This window comes from Leuciscus leuciscus, assembly GCF_965113295.1.
Source record: "Leuciscus leuciscus genome assembly, chromosome: 6".
Taxonomy (NCBI): Eukaryota; Metazoa; Chordata; class Actinopteri; order Cypriniformes; family Leuciscidae; genus Leuciscus; species Leuciscus leuciscus.
This window is the reverse complement of record NC_138730.1, coordinates 3,362,676-3,390,221: the sequence shown is the minus strand read 5'-3', so window position 1 is coordinate 3,390,221 and position 27,546 is coordinate 3,362,676. Positions and strand designations below refer to the sequence as shown.

Here is a 27,546-nt window from a genome sequence, read left to right as displayed (position 1 = left end):
TCAAGATCAAAGCCAAGCCTTGTGTATACTATTTTTATGTAGAAAAAAAAAAAAAAAAAAAAAAAAAAAAAAAAACCATCACTGAGGGCCCCTCTCTGCGCACGGGCCCAGATTGCCTGTATAGTAGATCCGGGCCAGTATATGATATCTGAACTTTTGCGCCAAGGTTGCATAAATGCTTAACCCCTTAAGTGTCACCGTCACACCTTGCCCATATATATTTAGAACAATAATATCTTAGTAAAAACCTAAAGTAATATTGACAAACGATATACCATTTGAAAGCTTACAATCTCTAGTTTTCATATTTGGTAGCTATTTAAAAAATATATAATTACAGAGGAGCAGTAATTGATCAATTTGCAACAAGAATATTTCATATTCGTGTTTAGGCCTTTATTTTGAAAAAACTAAAAACATAGCAAAAGCAAAAAACATGAAAGATTGGTAGAAACCTCAGTTTTGTTTTCATGCCAATAGTTAAAAAAATAACACCAATTCAATTTTATGAGAAAAAAAGGTCTGAAAATGTTTTGAATATAAAGTAAGAAAAATATTATGGATTCTCGATTTGTGATGCGGCAGCGAGCTATAACGCACATATGTGCTCTTTTTATGTGTTTATTAGAGGTTGAAATCAAATCAAATACTGCCAAACCACCCATACTATTTCTGAATAGGATGTATACTTCATAAATTGTATGAAAATGATAGAAATACATGGTTCAGATGATCACTCAAAACATATATGAAAATGGAGGCACCCTTATATGGTCAGTAAGGAAGCTTGGCTGTCCATCTAGTGAAAAAGTCTGGTACTGCGCCCAAATAAAATCGTACCGAAAGCTCTTTATTTTTTAGATATCAACCTAAAATTTGGAACACACAACTTGTTCAGATTTTTGTGACAGTTGTGGCGGGTGACAGTTAAAGGGTTAATTAACTTAACTTAATAAAATATACATTAAGATATGACACACTGTTACATGTAGCAACTACTGTAATAAACAAATGGTGCATAATTGTAGAGTAATATTAATTAACTTCATATACTTACTAACTTAGGGTTATGGTTTGGTTTAGTTGCTTGTAATTATGCATAATTTATAGTTGTTATTATAGAGTAACGGACACTGTAAAATAAAGTGTTACAAGTGTAACCTTGCAAGAAACAAACAAATTGAGAATCCTGAAATAAGACATTAATAAAGGAACAGAACCATTCAGAAGAATCAGAGAAATGATCCGCAGTGGTTTCCCATGTGGCAGATGATTGATGTGCAACAGCACAATAATGCAGATGTAGATATTACACACTGAGCAAATATCAGGAATTAAGGCAGATGCAGATATTACACTGAGCAAATATCAGGGCATGGATTGTGACGTAGTGCGCTTCTATGCGTCAAATAAGGAAGTTGGAGATCCCGGTAGTTCCCCTTTACTTTAGAGAACTATCAGATAGTTCAGTCACAACAGAAGTATTGAGTTCGTGCTTCGCCAGCGCACGTTTATAAAAGTCTATCATATAAATCGTCCTTTCATTCTTGTCCCGTCTTTGACGTTGAATTCGTGGTCATATTTTCTCACCGTAACTAGTCGAGAACTCAGACGAGGTGAAAGCAGATAACAGGGAGGATGGAGGTTACTCACCTGACGGAGGACGAAATGGCCGATATAAAGAAGGAAGTGAGTAGCTATCGTGTGGATGAAAGTGTGCGTTAAACAGATTGTCTGTGGACATGTTTGCGAGTTTGGCAGATTTTGCGTTCGATAAAGTGGAAGTGAAAGCGGTGTGAGCCGGTCGGTCGCTGATCGTAAACCCGATCGAAATATATTTGAGGATTTTCATTGAGTTGCTGCAATGAGCTGTAAACAGTAACCTTTTAAAGTGCACACTTGAACTTTCAGGCATGCTTGTTTATTATATTGGCCTGTACGCGATGAATTAGATTAGATATTAGACGTAATAATTAAGTTACTGTTCAAAGTTTATACATGTAACTCAGGACACTTCAATAACAAAGGTTAACCTTTATGAGTGTCTCTCCTACTTCGTTAAAATAGTTGTGAGAATCAAATCACTAGTGTTTGAGTAAACTTGCATTCCTGTTATTTGGTAATATTTCAGTCCCTCAGACTTTTTAAGATAGGCTAGTGGTTCACCAACATGGAAAGCTTTTCTCAATACTTTGGTATGTCCATTATTATAATGAATAAAACATTTCATTTAAATATTGTATTTATCATAAAATAATGCCTTATTTCTACCTTACACCAGGCATTTTGTCACGTCCCTAAGGCACTTCACTGAATTTTGGAAAATCGAACAAAATGTGCACAGTGTCTATCATTTTATTTGACAAAATTGTTAGTATTTATTTGTGAAATTTTTTGTTCTAACAGGAACAAAAGTTATGTCCCTCAGTCTGAACTCAACCCCATCATGCCAAAAATTCTCCGCTATAATAATTTAGACTCAACCCATAAGTGACATCATTTCCCAAAAATGACATCATTCAGGTCTCTAACAGTGCTGCAGAAGATGGTAACTAGTATCATACTTTTTATTCATATTTTTAATGCATATTTTAGTCAGGGAGGGCACTTTCAAGCTTAACAACTCAACCCCATCACATAAAATTAAGATGGAAATAGATTATTTTAAGCATATGCAATGCATTTATGTAATTTCTGCCATATATGGTCTACTCTCCTACACTACACGAGGAGCAGTGGCCATTTTGAGCAAAAAACCACAATGATTTGTGGTTGTCATGTTCAACTTCAAATCATGACAAATTGACAACTCATAATTTTGTCATAAATAGAATATTTGATGTAATGTGTCCAGTTATGTCAGGAATGGCAGCCACATCAGCAGCAGAGACATGCAGATATGTTGACCCAGAAAAAGGGCACAATATGAGAGAGAGATAGGGACTACTTGAGCTTCCTCCCAGGTTAGTGACATCACAAACCCTAAAATGTACATAAACCCCGCCCCTGGGAACGCGATTTATAGATTATCATGACAGAATATGCTAATCAATGACTAGAAGATAGTTAACTCCACATCAGCAACATCAATTCATCAACTAACCATTCAGAAACGTCCTGTTGTTTCTACATGTTGTCACTTCTTGAGTCTCTCCATCTTTGTCTGACTCTGGTTTGAAAGGTTAAAGGCTAAAAGTTTTTGAGATTTTGTGTGTGTGTCTGTGTGAGGTAATCGGAGCTGCTAACACACACACACACACACACACACACACACACACACACACAAGCTCTTGGAGCTCCGCCCCCCTGTGCCGGGAGCAGCTGCTCATTTACATCTAAAGGGACACGCAAAAATGGTGCGTTTTTTGGTTCAGAATTTGGACATGCCTCTTGGCTTACATAATATTTTTCGTTACTTAAAGTTTGGAAGTTTCCATATTCAGAGGCAGGGATAGTGTTTTTCAACGCCGGTCCCCAGGATACCAGAATGTTTTAGATGTCTCACTAATTAAAACACACTGCTTTATAGAACATACTATTTTAAAATATCATGATTTAATTTCTTTGACCAATGGTTAAGTGTTTTGTGATTGGTCGAGCGCTTCGAGTGTGTTTGGGAAATGTCCCGCCCCTTACCATAACCACCAGTTTAACAAGCAATTGCCGCCTCCGACTTGCTGATACTTCAAAAGCGAAAGTAGCTTAAAATGTGCATAGTCGCACACACGAACGGTGGTGCGCATTATTATTATTATTATTATTATTATTATTTTATGTATTATTAATTACAACTGACATATAAAACAGAACATCACAGTACTTAATTTTTTGTAAACAACTTTTTTTATTCTGATTGGATAATTATCGAGATCGAGGCCAAGCCTTGTGTATACTATTTTTATGTAGCACAAAAAAAAAACCTCCCTCTCTGCGCAAGGAGAGAGAGATGAGAGAGAGAGAGATAGGGACTACTTGAGCTTCCTCACAGGTTAGTGACATCACAAACCCTAAAATTTACATAAACCCCAACCCCACTACTAACTAACTCAGCCAGGCCCCGCCCCTTTACTCTGCGTGTGAATAATTTAAATGAGGAATATTGTGACGTGTTCGTTCCCGGAAGAATCTCAAGACTACAATGGAGGCGTTTCAGGGAGTTCAGAAACACTGACACTGATATAGAGAAGAACTGGAGCTTTGCAGAGCTTTTTCACTCTCAAACAGCAACATTACACACTAAAGAAAGATGAGAATGATTGTAAATGTCAGCCTGTAAGTATTTCACTTTGGTTCTTTTTCACGGTAGGCCATAGACCGGTTACGACCATACCTGGTGGATAAGATCATTGCTGAGCGGCACTTTGATTACCTGCGCTCTAAGAAGATCCTGACCAGAGAAGACACGGAGGAGATCAGCTGCAGAACCACCCGAGGGAAACGCACTAGCAAACTGCTGGATATCCTGGCAGAAAACCCACGCGGTTTAGACGTGCTTATCGAGTCGATCAAGTGGGGCCGAACACTCAACTTCATCATCGCAAAGATCACAGATGAGGTGCAGCGCGTGAAAAATGAGCGACTGGAGGCTTTAAAAGGTAAGAAAGAACATAAATTATTGAAAGGGGTCATTTCGTGAAATCAAATATCGTTGCTGTCGAGTGGAAACCCTGTATCTTCATATTTCGTAATTTTTATTTTTAATTTATCATCACTTTTCTTCACCCTTTACGTCTGTCTGTGGGTTTTGCAAATATCTAACCAATGAAAAGTATTAAAAAGAGCTTGTGACTAAACCTTGTTACACCATTGGCTCCTCAAACTGTCAGTCAAAGCTCATAACTCCGCCCCCTCTGTCGTGAATGTAGTGCTGCATGCAGTTCGGAGCGTCTCTGCTTGTTTGCAATGCGAGGGTGAATAAAGAACTGGCTGTTTGAATAATTACAACGTTTACAAGGTTTAAGCCTAGTCTGTGAGCATGTTTGAGCTGTTTTAACTGAAAGCATATCTTAAAATATATCCCTGTCATTGTTTTGTCTCAAGATGCACACCAGTAATGTTTTTATTTCTAAGGCATGTTTATAAAAGCTACTTAAATGTCCTATTTGAACTAAGGCGTAATCCTGGCTTAATATAAGCCCTGACTGTGAAACCAGGCCTATATATATAAAGGCTAATGTTTTATGTATTTGAGGAGCGGAGAAAAGTGTCCTAGTCTGGAATTTGTCGTCGAGTCACAGGCCAATACTGTATTAAATACCCTGTGTGAAGCACTTCTTCTTTAATATCATAATATCAATTTTGACCAAATGAAAGGAAAAACTAAGTGTCCACATGCTGTAGCTACAGTAAACTTAATAACCTGTAAGTTGATGAAAACTTAATGCGATGCACTTTCTGCTGTCCTAATGATGTACAAAACATGTCCGACATTCGCTGGACAAAAACGTTGTGACTCCATTGGAGTTTGATTTTGGTAAAATCTTAATAATATTGTAGTTAATAATACACATAAGTGTCAGACCATATATAAAGCCATTATATCAACTTTGACAATATGGTGTTTAAATATTTAAAAAAATCTTTATTCCATTTCATGAAAAGTAGCAGTTTTGTACATATAGGAGGTTTCCGCCCGACAGCGACGATATATAAACTTTTCCCAATTTTCTATTAGATGAAAGTACACCACTTTCCAATCTCAAAGGCCCATTTACACATGTATTAGGATACGTTTTGGTTATTTTGACCTCAAGTTGTCAGGCGTGACATGCCTTTATCACTAAAAAATTAGTAAAGTAATTTTTTGCACCAAGAACACTCATATATTTGCAACAAAATAATTTTTAACCCTCATTCTGATCCTTAGCAAGGAATACTCTTTTTTTTTTAATTTCTATGTCACCTTTAAGACTTGTCAGTAAACGGCCACTGATACGGCTAACATTAACATTTCTAACATTCTACGGTTAGAAATAAATCATCAACTTGTGCAGAGACAAAAATTGTGCACCAAATTATAAAAAGATCACCTCGTCCTCAGAGTGACGTTACATGGAAGCAAATAATCTGTTAGGAATCAGCTGGATTGAAAAGCCTTCATATAAACATGATCCCATTCGATCCCCCTGAGCTCGATCTGAATGAAATTTGGATTGGACTGGAAGGTATGGATACTACTTTGCAGTGCCATGATGCGTATATTTACATACGTTTTATGTCATGCTGTAACAGTTTCCCTGTTACAAGGATGAAAGTGTTCATCTTGGCCCTTAAGAGGGCAACAAAAGGAGGAAATGGTTTTAAGGTTGAGGTAGCATAGAGGGAGAGAGGGGGAAGCATGGTGATGGTTTGGTTTGAATGAGGGTGAAAAAAGGCTGGAAACGCATTGTGTTAAGGCTGTAACCAGAAGAGAAGCTCACAGAGGACTCTGTAATGGGGCTTTAGAGGAGAAACGAGAGTTGTGATGATATATACTTTTTACCTGTGTTGGATTACACCAGTGGAATTATTTGAAGTTGTTGCCTATCTTCACTACCTGCTGGGACATTGCAAAGACTGGGACTTTCTACAACATTCAGATAAGAAGATTTGCATTACAGACTGTGTTTCTTTTCTCATACTGCAGTTACACCTTCCATACCTCATTTAGCCTGTTATCTTTTATTTATGGTTTGGATTTGATACGTTTATTTGTTTGTTTCCAGTATTGAGCTTGGTTATGTGAAATGTTTTTTTGGGTTTCATCAGTATGTTTATTGTTATTGGTATCATTCAGTTTCAATATATATTATTTGTTTTCACTCCCTTATTGAGACTCTTACTTAATTTGAACACAACTACTGGCAAAAGTGAATTCCCCTTTTATGTAACTTATAGTATATGAAAGAAAAGGCGAGATAGTTACTATGCATATATAAAAGTCAGCTTTGATTTTAGATTTGCAAAAACAACAGTTACACTGGCATGACTTTCTGCGGTTCTGAACGCGCGACTGAAGTTTGTTCTGAACAACACATGTAATGCACATGGACATGGGATTGGTGATGACAATCGAATTGCAACGTTCATATATAACATTCAGAATACCGAATCAGATTGCATTCGTTCCGACTGATGAAAATTAGTGCCTTTTGTGGTGAAAGGAGAAAATTTGTAATTTTGGTTTGGTTTGAACAAATGCTATTTTGGAGTGAGGAGAAGTTTTTAAGGTCTGAAACTTATTTTTTTATAGAACAATTACCTTTTATATGTCAAATATTTTTAAGGGCAAGCTCAAAATGTTTTGGACCCCATGCACATCTGTGTTTATCACTGTCCACTTGTGATTTGATCGACCAAAGCGTATGTAAATTGGGCCAAATGTTCCTTCCATATTAATAGTTAAAGGAACACGCCGACTTTTTGGGACTTTAGCTTATTCACCGTATCCCCCAGAGTTAGATAAGTCCATACTAGTGGTCGACCGATATATCGCCAAGGCCGATATATCGGCCGATATTTGGCATTTTTGAAATATCGGCATCGGCCGATACGTTTTTCTGATTGGCCGATGTGTTGGAAGCGGGACTTTTATTTTGACGGCGCTCCGGACTTTTATTTTGACGGGCGGCGCTGAGAACACACCAGCGCCAGAAGAGAACGGCAACGGCAGCTCCTCAGATCAAACAGCGCTCACTCACATTCTCCGTCTTCATTAACGATCTCTGTCAGTCATATCTAATACTTTGTTATACAGAACTGGTAAACAAAGAAAGTAAATGGTATGCGAAGTAAGTAAAGTAAAGCGAGTAGGCTCTCTCTGTGTCTGTGTTATGAGGCGCCGGACTGGATAAAAGCGAGGCGAATGCCGCGAGCCAGCGCGCTCGACAGTCCGCGAGAGAGACCGAGTGTGTCCGGGCAACGAGCATAAATACTTTATTTATAAATAAATTACACATTCCAGCATTTGAATAATCTCTGTAGCATATTGGTATCATATGCAATGTTTTAATTAGTTTATATAGCCTAACATAAACTCCAAAATAACCTGCAGGGAACGTTCAAACATGGCTATTTGTTTGACCGGTTGTTGTGCGGCAAACACGACTAATTTGGCTTAAATAACCTCTGATGATGACGTTCTCTGTACTAGGTTATAAAAATAAAGCCCCAAAAGATTATATTTTATTATTATTATTTATGTTGGTACATTGTTCAGTATTATATATTGAGAGCACTTTTTGTTAAACTTAATATTGTGAGGAAGAAAATACTTCAAGTAGGCTATACAGAATGTCTACCAGTTGTAAAGGTGTGTGAGTTTTATCATTTTAATGATATGCACTAGTGTATGTGTATGTAAGCTATATTTTCTATTACTATTTATTTATTTTTGGTACATTTCTTAAGAAGCATGTTCTTAATTCATTTAACATTTCATATTGGGGGTATCCAAGAAATTTCTTATTTAAATTTTTGATTTTTTTTTTAAGTAACGCAATAGTTACTTTCCCTGGTAATTAGTTACTTTTGTAATGATGTAATTCAGTTAATAACGCAGTTACTTTTTGTGAGAAGTAACTAGTAACTATAACTAATTACTTTTTTAAAGTAACTTGCCCAACACTGCACATGACCAGCGTCGGCCAATAGTGAGCCTATGTGTGACGTATAACACAGACGCGCTGCACAGTTATTCTACGTGAAAAAACTCGAGTCCAGAGAGAAGGAAATGAATAGTGGAATAAAGTCGTAATTTTTGTTGTTTTTTTGCGCACAAAAAGTATTCTCGTCGCTTTATAAACTTAAGATTGAGCCACTGGAGTCACTTGGACTATATTAACGATGTCTTTAATGCATTTTCTGGGCCAGCAAGTTATAATGTCTTAGAAGCCTATGGAGGAGTGAGACGGCTCTCAGATTTAATCAAAAATATCTTAATTTGTGTTCTGAAGATGAACGAAGGTCTTACGCGGTTGGAACAACATGAGGGTGAGTAATTACTGACAGAATTTTCATTTTTGGGTGAACTAACCCTTTAATACAGACTGTCCATTACAGAGAAGCATAAGCATGGAGTAGAGAATATTATATAGCCAAATGTGATCCAGCAGTAAATAAAGATTTACGGCCTACCTTTTTTTGATGTCAAGTAACTTTACTGAAGAACAACGTTTCAAAGAACTCTTCGCCAACTGGCTAACGTTAAATAATAATAAAAATATAATAAAGGAAAAAAAATCCGTTGAACTGAGTAGGCTCATTCACTGTTTATTCACGATCGTTGTGAAGAAAAAGAATAGCATCCATCACTGTTGAAGGCTTCAGGCTCGGTAATCAAATCAAAACTCTTTCGAAATGCAGCTTTTCCTGAAGTATTGGGAACTTTTAGTAACTCCCCACGCTCCAACTTCTCCCTGATGCTCCGCATGGTCAACTGTCATCTAATGCATTGCACGCGCGTCGCGTTACTCGCGTGATCGCATATTGCGTTGCATATTTATAATATTATCAATATAACAATATTTCATACAGTAGCCTGCGCTCTGCACGTATATTATGGGCACGATGAAAGGAGAAAAGCTAAATGAGCCAGAGTCCGACCAAAGCCCAATCTGTAAAAAATTAAATAAAATATTGGCCCGACTGCTCCCAATAAGTGACAAAATAACGCCAACATTTTCCTATTTACATGTTGTGATTTGTACAGTATAGTCACAGCGTGTACAAATAACTTGGTCACATATTCTCAGAAGGCGAAGCACTGCTACTTGTGCGGAGTGATTTGCTCGCAGCGCCTGAGAAGCCCCGTGGTGAGGAGAAGAGAGTTCCTCAGAGCTGGAGTAAATCACTCCGCAGAAGTAGCAGTGCTTTGCCTTCTGAGAATATAGTTCCCAGTATGTATACGGTTAGAAGATGGCTGTGTCTCATGTGACCTTGTTATTTGTACACGCTGTGACTATACAAATCACAACATGTAAATAGGAAAATGTTGGCGTTATTTTGTCACTTATTGGGAGCAGTATGCTAGCTGGAGCCATTTACATCCAGTCTTTGTGCTAAGCTAGGCTAGCAGTGGGTGCGTCAGACAGAGTTACAGCACACACGGAGATGAGAAGGGTATGTATGGACTTATCTAACTCTGGGGGATACGGGGAATAAGCTAAAGTCCCAAAAAGTCGGCGTGTTCCTTTAACGGCATTCACACTGAAGTATGATATATGATTTTTATTATTAACAAGATCCATTTGCTGCATTTGAAATTAGTTCATTATTTTTGCAAGTTAAACATGAATAAAATATGAGCGGATGCTGATGAAAACAGTGACTCAAAAAAGACTTTCAGCCTTTTTTGTTTTTGGCCATAGGGATGAAGTGGCAGTGGTGAATGGTTTACATTTTGAGTATTTGGCTTATTATGACTCATATAGTATGATATAGTGAGAATATGAAGCCCAAACTGGAGGAGGAAAAAACACCTCAGATTTATTCAGAGGCACAAACTGAGCAAAAATATGCCATTTGGTGCAGATGCTGATACTTGCATGAAATGCTTATAAATATCAGTCATTATTCTATATCTTCCAAAAATATGTCTTAGTAAGATGATTAAATGCTTAGTTTTATGATCAAAGCTCTGTAGTTTGAAAACGTAATGTAGCCTATTGCAATACAAGGATAATTGAGAGATGAACGAATAAACCTTGATAAAGCCTTATGATCATATTTGAGACTCATGATTTTTCTATAAAATTATGTCTGGATAATCAAGTAAACCAAAGCTGCTTCAGTCCAGCTGAAATATTACTAACATTATCAAAGTTATTAAGGTTTACTTGATATATAGTGCAGTTTTGACAGCAGAAAGACACGTGAAGCACGAGCTGAAGGAGGACGTTTGTACAATTATACTGAAAGACTTTTACTTGTTAAAACAGTCTGAACGATCAATCAGACGACAGAAGGACTGGAGGAGATTGAGTGAGACAGGTTTATCAGCAGTTTTGATGTTGATCATTTAGAGGTCTTAGAAATTTGCGTATCAAAGATAGGCTTTATAGGGTTAATGGTTATTTTTTGCAGCATAATTAAATCGTAGCTTGAAAAGATGGTCCTTGTATTATAGCTTTAACAGTTGGGTGTATTTGTTCTTAATGTATAATTTTGCTATTTGGGCGATTCCACAGTTTAGGCCTAACTGCAAGGACAAACAGCCTGCAAAATCAATCTTCATGGAGAAAGCCATTGTCCTCAGGTTAACATCCTGAGAAAACCTGGGGTACAGCTGTGTGAAAGGCAGGATAAATCTGGCAATGGTAAACTAGTAAACTTTGATCAAAGTTGAGTTGATGTAATATTTAACGTATGTAACATGGACAGAAAAACAGTGTAAGTTCAAGCAGAAAGTGTACTTTATCTAATTCATCTTAAAGGTCCCATGACATGCTACTTTTTGTAGGCTTTAATATAGGCCTTAGTGGTCCTTAGTACTGTATCTGAAATCTCTTTCCAAAAATTCAGCCTCGGTGCAGAATTATAGCCACTACAAGCCAGTCCCAGAATGAGCTTCCTTCAGACGGGCCGTTTCGGTGTCTGTAGCTTTAAATACTAATGAGGAGGAGAAAGGCGGTGGAGGGTGGGTGTGGCCTTGACCATCTTGCGCAACAGTACCGTGGCGTGCATGTTTACGTTGGATATAGCAATGGCACGAAGACACGCAGTCTTTCAAGCATTTCAGTTTGACCCAGAATCTGATCCAGATGGAGAAGCAACGGATGAAGAAGTTGCAACTCAGCGGCTCCAGCAGGACGTTTCCGAATGGTTCGTTTAAAATATTATGTCTGGATACGGTACTTTATTCGGATGGTTTACAGTTATTATCATGTAGCTAACGCTAACCTACTGTTGCCTTTTCATGAGAGATCTGTAACGTCTGTATTTATCTTATTACAATTACATCAAGCTCTGCGATCTTGAAATGCGGATATCGCGCGCGCCATATAACCAACAGGAAAACGGTTATCCAAATAACAAAGAAGTGTACAACACTCGCGTTACAGTGTGTGTATTCACACACATAAACTGCATAGCTGCATAGCTAATGTTACAGCCACATTCTACGTGTAAAATCTAGGTAACCATAAACAGAAAAGCAACACACTTCATTAGTTGACTTACTTGTCCGAGGTGTGTAGCTGAGCCAAAGAGAGTGATCCAGACTTTAGTTTCAGACGTTCAGCAAGCCCAGCTCTGTATTGACCCTTTGGTGTTCATTTGTACATCCAATTATCATACCTGCAAACTTGTCGCTTTTCGGCGACAATCGCCGTTTTCTTGGTCAATTGGGTCATTTACGTGAATCGCGTAGAACCGGAGAGTTTTTTGAAGGGGGGGGGGGGGGGGGGGGGATAGGGGGTGGGTATTGTTTCTCACAGTAAACTGCCATGCAGGCTAGAATTGCGAAACATTATTGGATAATTCTTATAATTTACATTTCTCTGGGCCAATCGGAATCTTAGCACTTTTTCTCTTGGCCAATCGGAATCTTAGCACTTGCGTCATAATCTTGAAGCACACACACCATGACGACACACACAGCGTCAACAACAGCTGAGCTCGCCATTTGCCTGGCTACCGTGCGAGCAAGCCAAAGGCAAGAGTGGCAAGGAACCGAAAAACTCCATCAGGTGACCTAATGGAGAAAAAAAAACCTGGGAGAACCCAGGCTCAGTCGGGGGCCAGTTCTCCTCTGGCATTTATGAGCTACAGGCCGGATTGCTAGAGGTCTTATTGTGTCACTGTCAGTCTTGTTACATCAGTGCAAAACTAGGGTATGCAGATTAATAATAATTATTATACATCATTCATCAGCATGCATTGATTAATCCCATGGCATGTATAAAAAAAAAAAGTTAGTCTGCACCCCCCAGGTGCAGGTCTGAATTATTGAGCAATTGTTATGCTTCGCTCGCTCAAAAGCCATGATATCTCTCGTGGACAAACTAAAATCGCGCGCGCGTTCCTACTTCCTAGCGCATTTTCTCATGGGCGGAAAATATTCTCTGGGCGGGCAAAGCAGAGACAGGGGAGGTAACATTTCCTCCTTATGACGTCATAAGGAGGAGATTCAAGATCAGCGCGTATGAGCCTCCATTTTCTCAAAGGCATAGAAAGATAGCAAAAGCTCGATTTACACCGATTGAAATTTTTAGAAACTTGGGGGCCATATACAGGCTAGGGGAGCTCATATTAATGTTAATAAACCTCAGAAAGTGAAAATTTCATGTCATGGGACCTTTAATAAAATTCTGGTTGAATCCCAGTTCATGCTTTGCTTTGTTCCTAATTTGGTATAGTTATGAGTCATGCGTTGTGTATGGTTCACAAAACTGGTAATAGGACTTCCATGCAGGCAGGGTGACCATCTAATATTATCTGTTCTATAAACTTAAAGGTGCATTTTTGAGTCTGGTATGTTCATAAACTGAAAGCCAGCAAAATTACAAAAAAATACCACAGGTATATTTTTCAAATTTATTTGCCAAATGTAGAAGACAAAGGAACTCCTACAAGTGTGCAAAGTTATAACGTGCGTAACGTGGACGGGAAAAAATTAAACAATCCTGCAAGATTCATAACACATTAAAATAACCTGTTATCATACTATCAAATTTAAAGATCATACATTGTGAATGAAATAGCATTTGTAACGTGGACAGATAAAATTTGTAATTCTGCTGAATTGCAACAATAACTCTTTATGCAAAGTAACCCTGAATATTTGTTAACTAAAGGACAATTCATTTACTGCAGAAGTAAATGGAAGGCAGTTGAGGATGAGTCAAAAATACGCAGAAAACAATGTTCGAAGTTGGACAGACTGAAAATTTCCGTCTAATTTACGAACAAGATGTGCAGAATCTGTCAAAATGTAAAACCACCATTCATGCATGATCTTTCACGATGAACACGACGCTTTCGGTCAGAAACCACTCGCAATCATCCGACTCGCACACTCTTTTATCCTTTCTCACCACAATGATCCTATTTAATGTTTACTTAACCAAAGTTTACCACGTTCGTATCATTTTAACGTTCGTAAACTTTTGGACAGAATCCACAAACGTACCCACATTCGTCGAAATCCGTGAAATCCTGTTAACTCTTCCTTCCACGCAGAGCGACCGTGACCTAGACAATCTTATTTCTGACATGAGAACCGTTGAGACATTAGGAGATGGAAATTCAGCGTCAGAATAAAATGTTCGAGCGTTATGATTTTTGGACAGAAAATCTCGGCCCCCGTTTTATCCCGATTTATTAACAATTTATCATGTAGCAACACATATGAGAATTTAACCCACACAAGATGATTTTATCGTTTTGCTACTTGGAATCTGAACTTGGAAAGAAACTGTGGAATCGCCCATTTACGTCTTCAGATTTATATCTCATCGTAGAATAGATCGTTATAGTAGTTGAGTTCACAAGATTAAGAATGTATCAGAGTAGACAACAGTGTAAAAAAGTTATAACAGCCAGGTAATTTTACCACATGAAGCAGTTTTAAGGTAAATATTGTATTACACAACAGCAAAAGCTTGTGTGTGAGGCTGTGAGCAGAGCTGTAGACGTTCACTCATTGGGCCCTATCTTGCACCCAGCGCAACTGACTTTGTACACTGACGCATGTATCATTCCTATTTTGCACCCGACGCACAGCAGACGTTTCCCTCCACAGATGCACGTCGGTAAATTAGGGAATGAACTTGCGCTCCCGGGGGCGGTTCAGCGCAAAGAGGAGGCGTGTTCCGGTGCAAACGTTCCCTGGTGCTATTTTGCAGTTTCAGAAAACAATTGCGCGTTCAGATGCTGTTTTAAGTGCGCATGCTTGGCCATAATGTAGCGTGTGCACAACGCGCATACTTTTTGCTTCTCTCATCTCCACAGACGCAGCAGTTACCATTTTTGTTACCATTTTTGCAAACCATACATAATTACAAGGAAAAATATTACCACACGAGGGAAATCATTGTGGTTTCATCAATTCCCCACAGACAAAATCAAGCCCAGCGCTACATTTGTTCCTGAAAAGACGGAAAAAAAGACGAGCACAACTTCCATTTCATGCTGACTATAAAAAACCCTTTGCATGTGAAATGAGAAACAATGGGCTATTTTTTAACGATCTGAAAATTCTGGACCAAAACCAATTCCGGATGTACTTGGCCGAAAACAAAATAAATAAATAATCAATTAATTGTACTTATTTAACAATCAGCACTCAAATAGCTAAAACTGAGTTGTACAAATGTTAAATGACTCTTAAGGCAGTTTTTTTTATAAAAACTTTTTAATAACAGAATCGTTCCACTCCAGTTTTTTTGGTCAAATATAAACATTTAAATGACAACATTTAAATTAACTGTAATAACTTGTTTTATTCTAACAGATTTATTCTAACATGCATCAGATAATGAAGACATCACTAACAGATTAAGTACAAATATAATGAATATGTAATACAGTGCATATATTTAGCAAAACGCTCTTCTCTAGGGTTATTTTTTCTAGTTAACTAATGAGTTTATGGACATTGAAAAGCTTTCTTGAGGTAAATGTAAGGTTAAGTGACATTGTAGAGCCTACAAGCTGTTTTATTGATGTCTTTCCCCTGTTGAAACACTGAGCAATTACATGAGACATGATTCATTTCATTTCAGTTTTATCATTCAATTTATGTTCATTGATGTTTATTTGCTGCTGTAACTAGTAGTAAAGAGAAAGATATGATCGGTTGAACTGAGACGCTACAGCTATTCGTCACATTAAAGAGACACAAAACAACATTTAGTGTTTGAATTCCATAATAAAATCTACAGAATTTTTAAAGTTGAGACTTTGCTTCAAATTAAAGTAACAAAGCTTATTACGATTTTTGGACGTCAAGCGCTCTACAAATATTTAGTGTTTTTGTTCACACATCAACAGAAAATGGCACGGACTAAAAGATTTAGATTCAAGAAACTATATCATTACAGATTAAAATCGAGAAATTAATATTGTTCAACTGTTGTAGCTTATACACGTTGTGTCATTAATAATCATTTATAGAAAACACGGCAATATTCCATGAAAATAAGACTTGTCAGTTTTGATTTCATGGTGACTCTAGGCAAAGGCAAGTTTCAAATCAGTGCTTATCCCGGGAGTCTAGCGCTAAATTAATTCCCTAGCTTAGCGCCATCTACTGTTTTAGAAGAGGAAGTTACAGTTGCAGAGCGCGGATGGGACAGAGCAAAGCCAGTGCTGGGTCTGCCTCCTCCAGGGGCAGCTCTTGCAGGTTCACCACCTGGTCCCTGAAGGGAGTAGTAGGAACCTTGGGCACATAGCCAGGCCGGGGTCTCAGTACAACATGGTTGTCACCCGGCCCGAACTCTAGGCACGATTCGTCGACCGAAAATGCCTGCAGGTCCCCTAACCTCTTGATAAAGTCTTCATGGAGAGAAGCTTTAAGTCTGCTGATTGCAGAGGCTCAAAGGGAGCATCCTGGAGTGCTCGAAGCACCAGGGAAAGGTCCCAAGAGGGTATGGAGGGGGGTTGAGGAGGATTTAACTGTCTCGCCCCCCTAAGGAACCTGACGACCAGGTCGTGCTTTCCTACTGTTTTGCCATCTATGTGGTCGTGATATGCTGAAATAGCGGCAGCATGTACTTTGAGGGTGGAGGAACACAGCCTTCGCTCCAACCCTTGCTGCAAGAAGGAAAGCACGGACTCTGTCGAACATCTTCGGGTGTCCTCTCGGCGAGAAGAACACCACTCGACAAACAGGTTCCACTTCAAGGTGTACACACGTCTCGTAGACTGCGCCCACTCTGAATTGATGTTGTTAAGTACCTCTGGGGGTAAGTCACCTAGAACCTCTGCGTCCCGTCCAGGGACCATACATGGACTTTCCAGAGGTCCGGATGCGGGTGCCATAGGGTGCCCCGTCTCTGAGTCAGAAGGTCCTTCTTCAGAGGATTGGTCCAAGCAGGGACTGTAATGAGGAGCATGAGTTCTGGGCCAATAGGGAGCCATCAGAAAGACCTGCTCCTTGTCCTCCCTGACTTTGCACAGGGTCTGTGCAAGTAGGCTCACTGGGGGAAACGCATATTTGCGAGGGCCCCGGGGCCAGCTGCGTGCCAGTGTGTCCGTGCCGAGTGTTCCCTCGGTCAGGGAGTAAAAACCGCTGGCACTGGGAGGTCTCTGATGAGGCAAACAGGTCTACCTAAGCCTCCCCGAACTCTCTCCAGATCAGCTGAACCGCCTCGGGAGCTCGTCGGCCACACGGTTGAGTACACCGGGGACATACATGGACCGAAGCAACCTCAGATGCTTCTGACTCCAGAGGAGGAGATGGCGGGCGAGTTGTGACATGCGACGGGAGCGTAGACCACCTTGTAGGTTGATATACGCAACTGTTGCAACTTGAACGTGTTCAAGCAGTTCAGCAACGACTGAGCGCGTTCCTCTGTGAGGCGCGCTGTCTTTGTGACCTAATCCAACTCCATACAGAGGATAGAGATACTCTGCACAGTGGAGAGTTCGCTCTTTTGTCAGTTGACCTGAAGACCTAACAGGCTGAGGTGCCTGAGCACGAGGTCCCTGTGTTCGCATAACTGATCTCAAGAGTGTGCTAGTATGAGCCAGTCATCAAGATAGTTGAGGATTGTACGTCCCGTTCTCTCATTGGAACAAGGGCCCCCTCCTTGACTTGAGTGAAGACACAGGGAGACAGGGACAGCCCGAAAGGCAGGACCTTGTACTGATATGCTCGACCCTTGAATGCAAAGCGCAGAAAGAATCGAGGAAGAATGGAGACATGAAAGTATGCGTTCTTTAGGTCGATCGCTGCAAACCAATCCGGGGACTGATTCATTCAAAAATGCGTTTCTGCGTGAGCATTTTGAACGGTAGCTTGTGGAGACTCCAATTCAAAACTCGCAGGTCCAAGATCGGTAATAACCCACCGCCTTTCTTGGGTACAATGAAGTAGGGACTGTAGTTTTTTACTGTAGTCTTTTTTTGCGCATGCGTCGCGTCTGAACACGTTGTTGTTTTTGGAGCTCTATCGATTTGATTTATAATTCTTGATTTTTCTCTTTAAACTCACTTACAACGAACATTTTCTACTTTTCCTCACTGAGAAGCACTTCTGCTCAAACCTCATAGTTACAACACGGACTGTTGAGCAGACGCGTCTCAAGCCTTTTAGTGATCCAACTCCGGATACTCTTATAGGTTACTCTAGTGGATCACGGCTGAACGCATCTTCTCCACACACACTTACAAACAACATTTTTTTCGCCTATCGTGCATCTACTCTACACCCTTACCACTAAAAAGACGGATTATATCCAAGACTTCAGTCATAAATTAGTATTAATATTGATAGCATCACTGGTAGCTTCGTTGCTAACTCACTGTCCATCTGTTAAAATGGCGAATATATCAGATGTAAGTAGTCTACCTTTTGGTGCAGGTGAGGACACTTTTGAGCTGCACGCACTGCAGTCTGAGCTGGAAGCTGTTGAGAAACAGATCCACGACCTTTTATTGAGACAGGCCGAGCTGAGAGACCAGTGTTTGGCTCTTGAAACATCACGCGCCGATGCACACAAATCAGTGTTTAACGTTACTAACCCGCTGACTCCGACCGCGTCTACTCCGTGCGTTCCTCAGCATCGGTCGCAATCAGCCATGGTCTCGTTCACTCCGGCTCCAACACGCCACCACGAAGCCTGGGTGGTTCCGCAGCGGAAGACGCGAGTCAGGTTTAGACCAAGACTTTCTCCGACCCTCCCGGTTTTCGAGTTATCCACACAAAACCGCTTCTCCCCTCTTCGCGAAACAGAACGCGATGCTGTGATCATCGGCGATTCCATCGTTCGGCACATACACGCTACGTTAGGTAAAAGTAAGGTGCACAGTCACTGCTTTCCTGGTGCTCGTGTTTCTGAAATCGCTGCTCGCGTTCCCGAGATCATGAACGGTGACGAGCGCGTCGGAACTGTGGTCCTGCACGCGGGAGTGAACGACATCAGGCTGCGCCAGACGGAGATTCTGAAGAAAGACTTCAGGAATATAATCGATACGGTACGCAGCACATCGCCTGAAACAACGATCATTGTGTCAGGACCGCTTCCCACGTACCGACTAGGGCATGAAAAGTTCAGCAGATTATTTGCGCTAAATGAATGGTTAATGTCATGGTGCAATGAGCAGAAACTGCTCTTTGTAAATAATTGGAATCTGTTTTGGGAGCGTCCTAGGCTTTTCCGTGCTGATGGCTTACACCCAAGCAGATTCGGAGCGGATCTTCTGTCGGATAACATCTCCAAAATGTTAAATACCCTTTGACTAGTAACCAAAAGTCCAAATCATAGTCTCTGCTGCACCAATTCAACTGATATAAATACTAGTGTAGAACATTGCATAGAAACCGTGTCTATTCCTCGTTTAGTGAGATCAAATAATAAATCTAATGCAGGATCTAGGAAAAATCTAATTGTTATTAAAACAGAAAATGTTGCTATTAGTAAACAAAAACTATTTCTAAAGCTAGGTCTTCTAAACATTAGATCACTCACACCTAAGGCAGTTATTGTAAATGAAATAGTCACAGATAATAGCTTCGATGTACTTTGCCTTACTGAAACCTGGCTTAAACCAAATGATTATTTCGGTATTAATGAGTCTACTCCTCCTGGATACTGTTATAAGCATGAGCCCCGTCTGATTGGTCGTGGCGGAGGTGTTGCAACTTGCAACCATTTATAAAGATTTTCTAAATGTTACTCAGAAAACGGGTTATACGTTTATTTCATTTGAAGTACTTGTACTAAATGTTACGCTCTTAGATGTTAGAAAAACATCCCTATTATCTCTAGCCTTGGCTACCGTATATAGACCGCCAGGGCCTTACGCTGATTTCCTAAAAGAGTTTGCAGATTTTCTCTCAGACCTATTAGTCAATGTCGATAAAGCATTAATTGTTGGAGATTTTAACATACACGTAGATAATCCAAATGATGCGTTAGGAGCTGCGTTTACAGATTTATTAAATTCATTTGGGGTCAAGTAAAACATCACCGGACCAACACATCGTCTTAATCATACACTCGATTTAATTATATCACATGGAACCGATCCAACCGATATAGATATCATTCCACAAAGTGATGAAGTCACTGATCACTACATGGTAACTTGCATATTACGTACTGCTGTAATATGTCATGCGGCGCCGCGTTATCAACCAGGCAGAACAATCCTCCCATCCACCATAGATAATTTCTCAAATTGCTTATCTAATCTTTCTCAGCTGCTGCCTGAACCCAAACAAACAGATGAACTAGAAGAACTAACTAGCACTATGAGCACCATTCTCTCTAGAACATTGGATGTGGTTGCACCTATTAAATTAAAAAAGGTCAGAGAGAAAAATAAAGCACCATGGTATAACAATACTACGCATGCTTTAAAGAGAGAAACCCGTATTTTAGAGCGTAAATGGAAACAAACTAATTTAGAGGTCTTTCGAATCGCTTGGAAAGACAGTATGTCACGTTATAAAAAGGCCCTAAAAGCGGCCAGGGCTGAGCACCTCCGCAAACTAATAGAAAACAACCAAAACAATCCAAGGTTTTTATTTAACACCGTGGCTAGACTAACAAATAAACAGACGTCACCCGAACAAAATATCCCGTTACAGTTCAGTAGTAATGATTTCATGAACTTCTTCACTGAGAAAATAGAAAGCATCAGAACCACAATTGTAAACGTTCAATCTTCAATCGCGCATTATAATTCAGCTTCAATTATCACCCCGCAAGAACAATTACAGTGCTTTACAACTATAGAACAAAAAGAGTTAAATAAACTTATCACTTCATCTAAAACAACAACATGTTTATTAGATCCTATACCAACTAAACTACTGAAAGAAGTGTTACCTGTAGTGGAAGAGCCTCTCCTCAATATTATTAACTCGTCTTTATCTTTAGGTCATGTTCCAAGAACATTTAAACTGGCAGTTATAAAACCTCTCATTAAAGGGATAGTTCACTTTGAAATAAAGTTTTGGTATGTTTTAGCTTACCTCAAGGGCATCCAAGATGTAGGTGTCTTTTTTTCCGCAGTAGTTTCAATTTTTATATTTTTAGGTCAAACCGTTCTTGTCTGTCAGTCATATAATGCAGGTCTATGGTCATTATCTCAAAACACAAGCACAGAGTCCAAATTAAAACAATTCCCCGTCGTCCAAATTAAACAATTCCCCATCGTAAGTACACATTGATGGCCTAAGACACGAAACGAGCGGTTTGTGTGAGAAAACGAACAGTATTTATATCGTTTTTACCTCTTGAACACAGCCGCGTCCAAATGTTCTGATCTGACGTGTGCGCAGACTGGTGCATAGATATATACACACTAGATGTCGCCTTGTCTACGGCAGTTCATTGGAACGAATGTCTTTAAGGCGACATCTAGTGTATATATCTATGCACCAGTCTGCGTACACGTCAGAACAGATCACTTCGACATGGCTGCGTATAAGAGGTAAAAACGATATAATGCCAACAGAATGAAAGCCTATTAACAAAGACTGCATCATTTTATAGTTAAATGGCCCTGGGATTAAAAATTGGGGTTGCAATGGGGACATTATTGACCAAAAGGTGTTCCTAGTGTAAAATAGATTTATTAAAGGAAATGAGGACGTCTATAAAAATGTCTATAAGGTCGCACAAGGGTTACACTTTATTTGCTACAACCAAGACTTATAAAGCATATGTAATACACATAAATGTTTCACAGTTGGCAAATGTTATAACTACACAACGAGATAAACACCTTTTATGTAATAAAATACTGTACTACCTCGCAAAAACATAAGGAATAAATATAAATAAAGATGATTAATTTCCACGCAGTTTTTTTTACTGGAGTATCATCGGAATTTGATGTGTAGGTTCGTTTTATTCTGATGAATAGCTGAATTTCACTGGTTACCATTTTTCAAAAGAGTTCAACATGTGTAATGGCGCCAGTGACGTTGAAAACCATTTTAATATGCAAAACTGTTACCAAATCACAGCAGTGAGTGTTTACTTCCATGTGTAACGACGCCCATCAAAACAAGTGTTTGAAAGAGAGGGTCAAAAACAGGATAGAAAATAGCTTATTACTTCTAAAAATGTTGCTTTCATTTAAGTGGACCTTTTAATTGTTCATTTCATGACCCCTTTAAAGGTGTGCAGCAACAGTCTTCCGAAGCTTTCCATATCTGGAGACTGTGGTTAATAAAAGAAATTGCCTTTAATTCACAAGTAATATCCATAACTGATAGTTTGATGGGAGTAGTTTATTAAGTTTCTTGGTTTTCTTAAAATCAATGTTTTTTGTTTATCATGTAAGGCCTCCAGACATGACGATATTAACCCCATATGTTCATGTTTTGCAGCGGGGTCCTCAGCCAATTCAACTTATTCATGCACAAAAAGTGCAACCAATGACTTCTCCAAAATGGACTTGGACTATGACAAGTACTCCACTATATGTTATCATCCTGAAGGAGAAGCGAGCACATCCGCCTCAGTGGCTACGGGATCCTTTAACCTGCGCTACGGATCGGGTCGAGGGAACGAGGCTATGTCGGTGTGTGGAGGCAGCGGGAGCATGAACGTGTCTTCCACAGCCTCGTCCAGCCTGCCTAAACCCGGAGACCCGGGAGCTCCGGCTGTTCCCAAGGAGCTGGAGACGGAGGACGCCGACGCCGACGCCGCGGTCTGTGGGAGTGCTGGAAGTAGCGGAGACGCCAACTTCCAGCCGCTGCGCTCGCGCTCTTTGTCTCCGCACATGTCGTAGCGTAACCTTTCAACGCAAGCGTCTGCATTCCCTCTCTGTGTGAGATTCAGAACATTTTACAAACCAATAGTCTGTTATGTCTTTCAAACGTCTTTCACCAATCGAAGCATAGTCACACTTTTACACAAAAAGTGTTGCTGCTTGTTAAATTTGCTTAAATAAAATGAGTTAAAGCAACACAATCGCTGAACGTTTTGTACCTGCTTAACTCTTTCCCCGCCATTGACGAGTTTTTCCCGCAATACCAAATCTGTTATACAGTAGGGGGCGCTGTTATGGATCTGAAATTGTACAGCATCTCCAAATCCAAAAACAAGTGAAGAAGATCTGTGTAAACCAGAAAGAGTGGATAGAAGTTGTTTACACACGTGTAAGCTAACGTGATCATCAAACATTAAACAGCATATCAATCAAAACTGCCTAATGTTACTGGATGAAATGTTGAAGCTTTTGAAGCTTTGGGAGTGTTGATGAACTCGATCTACTCCATCTATGGACAAAGTCTTTGACAAACACACGATTTTTTTCAGCTTTTTGTTTTTTTATTAAACTTACCCACAGTCAAGTGTTGCTAAAAAATTATGAATGAAGCTAGAATAAAATGTTTTGTTGTTGTTGCTGTTGTTTAAAAGCAGAGGTTCTGTTTTTTCTTTTGATTTGTACCATGGTCTGTCTGAATACTCTACACTGATTGACTGGAAAGTGTGCAATAAAACAGTGTAATAAAGTAGTTCCGGTCAGTTTAATCACCGTGCTATATTAATAATGTGCTGTTTTAACTGAAGCGTACACACGCATAATACGCCCTGCGCACATGCAGAAACATTGAGGAGCACAGAAACATATCAACGCTGCCCCATGACTCTTATTAGTGATAAAAGAGCTTTGCTAATAATAATTTCGCTAGGAGTAATGAGTAACAATCGCTGTTTTTGAAGTAATTAATCTCTCTCTTTCTCTCTCGGTCGATAATGAATTAAAATAAATGCTATAATTCATTCATTCAAATAAATGTAATCTTAAGCACTACTTTAACTCTGTGTTTGGTTCAAAGTGGGTAGAACAACCTAGGTTACTTTAAACCAACATTTGTGTTTGTCCATATTTGACCCAAACATACAGTACAGGCCAAAAGTTTGGACACATTACTATTTTTAATGTTTTTGAAAGAAGTTTCTTCTGCTCATCAAGCCTGCATTTATTTGATCAAAAATACAGAATTTTTTTTTATATTGTGATATTTTATTACAATTTAAAATAATTGGTTTTCAATTTATTATACTTTAAATGATCATTTATTTCTGTGATGCAAAGCTGAATTTTCAGGATCATTACTCCAGTCTATCACATGATCCTTTAGAAATCACTCTAATATGATGATTCATTATCAAAGTTGGAAACAGTTCTGCTGCTTAATATTTCTTCATAACCTGTGATACTTTTTTAGGATACTTTGATGAATAAAAAGCACAAAAAAAAAAAAAAAGAAGCAAATGTTTTAAAGATAGAAATCTTTTGTAACAGCAATATACACGACTGGTCAGTCATTTGGGGTCAGTCATTTTTTTTCTTTTCTTTTTTTGAAATAAATCAATACTTTTATTCAGCAAGGATGTGCTAAATTGATTAAAAAAAAGTGATAGTAAAGAAGATTTATATTATTAGAAAATATTTTTTTATTTTGAATAAATGCAGTTATTTTAAACCTTTTATTCATCAAATATATTAGTCAGCAGAACTGTGTCCAACACTCATAATAAATCAGAATATTAGAATGATTTCTAAAGGATCATGTGATAGACTGGAGTAATGATCCTGAAAATCCAGCTTTGCATCACAGAAATAAATGATAATTTAAAGTATAATAAATTGAAAACCAATTATTTCAAATTGTAATAATATATCACAATATTACATTTTCTTCTGTATTTTTGATCAAATAAATGCAGGCTTGATGAGCAGAAGAAACTTCTTTCAAAAACATTAAAAATAGTAATGTGTCCAAACTTTTGGCCTGTACTGTAGGTTGAAACAGCCCAGCATTTTTAGAGTCTATGAAGCGGGGAAATTAAACCATTTGAATGCCCTCCGCGAAGGCAACTGGTTATTTGTCTCCCCCGTTTAATGCACAGCTAGCCGTGGATTATCCCTAACATATTGACTGTTTACAAATAAGTGCAAGAAAATATTCAGGCGGCTATGAAAGTTTTGTGAATATAATCAAAAATGCTGGTGCTGGCTGGAAACTTACAAATAAAACACTGGTGGGGAAAGTTAAAAACGGTGTCCAATCTACTGAAGTTTACTTGTTTGTTTTTGTGTTGGGTCTACTAAACTAATGTTTTCCCCCGCATTAACTAAAACTGATCAGTGTATTTTTATCTCTCTGCACTGCATGCTTTGGATCAGGAGAGTAAATGTTGAAATGAAGTGTCATGGAGTTTGACATTTAATGCTGAAGTTTCTGTGGTCTCTTTGGTGTGCAGAGTAAAGCGTGTGGAGAGGTTGTGGGTGGCTATGAGTAAAGTTTATAGTGTAAGTTGCTCCACTCAATGAGCAATATCTGTACTAAAATCAGTGCAGAGATGAGTAACATGTTCATTGTAAACAGCTACAGAAGATAATCTACAACAATAAACAGGAGTTCATATTACTTATTGTTCGCTCATTGTTGTTGTGGCAAATGTTAGGTTGACATTACCTCATTTTTTGTGTGTTATAGCTGTTACATTTTCTTTACTCATCACATAGGATAAAGTCTACTTAAAACAAAATGACCTGTTTTAATGATTCTGTAGGTTTGTTTTTACAGTGCATGATTATAAATAGCTGGTTATTGCTTGAGTTTGAGCATGCTGTTAATTTTATCTGCTCAACTGGTACATTATAAACCTTTCCAAACTCGTATGACTTTCAATGCAAGACAATGCAAGTGGATGTAGACCTGGGACTGTCAGGGTCATAAAGGAACAAACATGGCATAAAAATACCAAGCAAGTCCATATGACTGCTGTAATATCTTGGATACTAAAGGAAAACTCAGGAATCTGTATGTAATCTTAATGGTCTCTATATTCACAGTAGCCATAGATATACATTACATGTTAGGGACGCTGACTCTGTATATGTCTTTAAAGTACAACTTAAGACACATTTGTTTGCCATGGCCCATTTTTATTATTTTTTATTCTATTACTATTGTACTATTTTGTCTACTGTATCTTACTGAGATGATGTAAAGCACATTGGTCAACATGTGTTGTTTTAATAGTGCTATACAAATAAAAGTGGCATTGACATTGATAGCTTTGTGTGAGTAAGCACTGAGAATCAGCTGTGGTCACCGTTCACTTCCACTGTATGAAGACGAGCAGTTTGGATATTATGCTATAATTCCTTTATGTTTTACACTTTGAGAGCCCTGTGTTTTGTTCCTTTTAGTTGTACCCGTCGAGCTGCTGTTGAATATGTGCACATGCTGTCAGAGAGCTGCTCATGAAGACTAGAGTATAATGATTTCATGATGATAATGATTGTAATTATTAAGAAGACCTATTATGCCCTTTTTCTTTTCAAAGTCTTGTTGTTTCTGTGTTCTTCTAGAATATGTTTTCCTGCTTGAATGTTGATTATTTCCTCATATTCTCCATTGTTGCGGCTCCTCTCTTCCCAGTCTGTCAGTAACGCTCTGTTTACTTCCTGTCTCTATGAAGCCCCTCCTTCTGAAAAGCACACTGTGCTCTGATTGGTCGACTGGAGCAGTGTGTTGTGATTGGTCGAGTGTGTTTGGGAAATGTCCCGCCCCTTCCCGTAACCGCCAGTTTAACACACTACTAACTAACTCAACCAGGCCCCGCCCCTTTATTCTGCGCATTAATTATTATAATGAGGAATATTGTGACGTGTTCGTTCCCGGAAGAAACTCAAGATTACAATGGAGGCGTTTCAGGAGTTCAGGAACACTGACACTGATATAGAGAAGAACTCAGAGCTTTTTCATGCTCAAACAGCAACATTACACACTAAAGAACGATTAATATGGAGAAAAGCCGAACAGATCCTCTTGTCTTGATGTGCTTGAAGTATTGTACATGCAAATTGTAAAAACAAGTCATTTTTTTACACTGTCAGGAAATGCATTTTCATAATAAAATGTACATTAATTCACAAAAAAAATTTATTTCATGAAAATATTAATTGTGGATTTCAAATTTGAAATGAATTGGAACTGACTGTAGGTACTATATAAATCACTATACACATATTAAATGACTTTACTCCTTCAAGGACATTATAGAAATATCATCTTTCATACTGACAGACAAATGAACTTGTATAAACATCACACAAAGTTGTATGACACTTATTTGACAATAATGCTAAAATGTGTTGTTAAAAGTCATTTAAAAAAAGAATCAGCTCTCAGTTTTCGCTAGCACTATATTTTACAGTTCTGTTCCCCATGTACAGACTATGCACTTATTATAGTAATTAAAATAAATGGGTAATAACTATGTACTAAACCCTGGACCCCTAAAACTAACCTTTACCCAGATACCTTATATAACCAGTACTTTGTTAGGCAACTACACTTAAAATAAAGTTTTATGTTTTTTATGGACTGTCAACAAAATGTTAAGAAACTGTCAGCTTGGA

At 38.7% G+C, this 27,546-nt stretch overlaps 1 protein-coding gene and 1 long non-coding RNA gene across 2 annotated transcripts; both read left to right on the top strand.

Moving 5' to 3' along the window:
- The first annotated feature begins 1,395 nt into the window (after positions 1-1,395).
- On the top strand, positions 1,396-23,620 carry bcl10 (BCL10 immune signaling adaptor). Its single transcript, XM_082174326.1, has 3 exons — positions 1,396-1,689; positions 4,307-4,595; positions 22,487-23,620. The coding sequence occupies exons 1-3, from the start codon at positions 1,639-1,641 to the stop codon at positions 22,888-22,890; spliced, it is 744 nt and encodes a 247-aa protein (XP_082030452.1). The 5' UTR covers positions 1,396-1,638; the 3' UTR covers positions 22,891-23,620.
- Positions 8,713-9,615, top strand: LOC309502111. Its single transcript, XR_014207164.1, has 2 exons — positions 8,713-9,232; positions 9,277-9,615. It is a non-coding gene; the product is annotated as an uncharacterized lncRNA (long non-coding RNA).
- Positions 23,621-27,546: the final 3,926 nt, after the last annotated feature.

Bases quoted from the DNA above. Each gene is read 5' to 3' on its own strand.
- bcl10 (XM_082174326.1), top strand. From the start codon at position 1,639: ATGGAGGTTACTCACCTGACGGAGGACGAAATGGCCGATATAAAGAAG. The intron at 1,690-4,306 runs GTGAGTAGCTAT...TTTTCACGGTAG, and splicing joins TGGCCGATATAAAGAAGGAA to GCCATAGACCGGTTACGACC. The intron at 4,596-22,486 runs GTAAGAAAGAAC...CATGTTTTGCAG, and splicing joins GCGACTGGAGGCTTTAAAAG to CGGGGTCCTCAGCCAATTCA.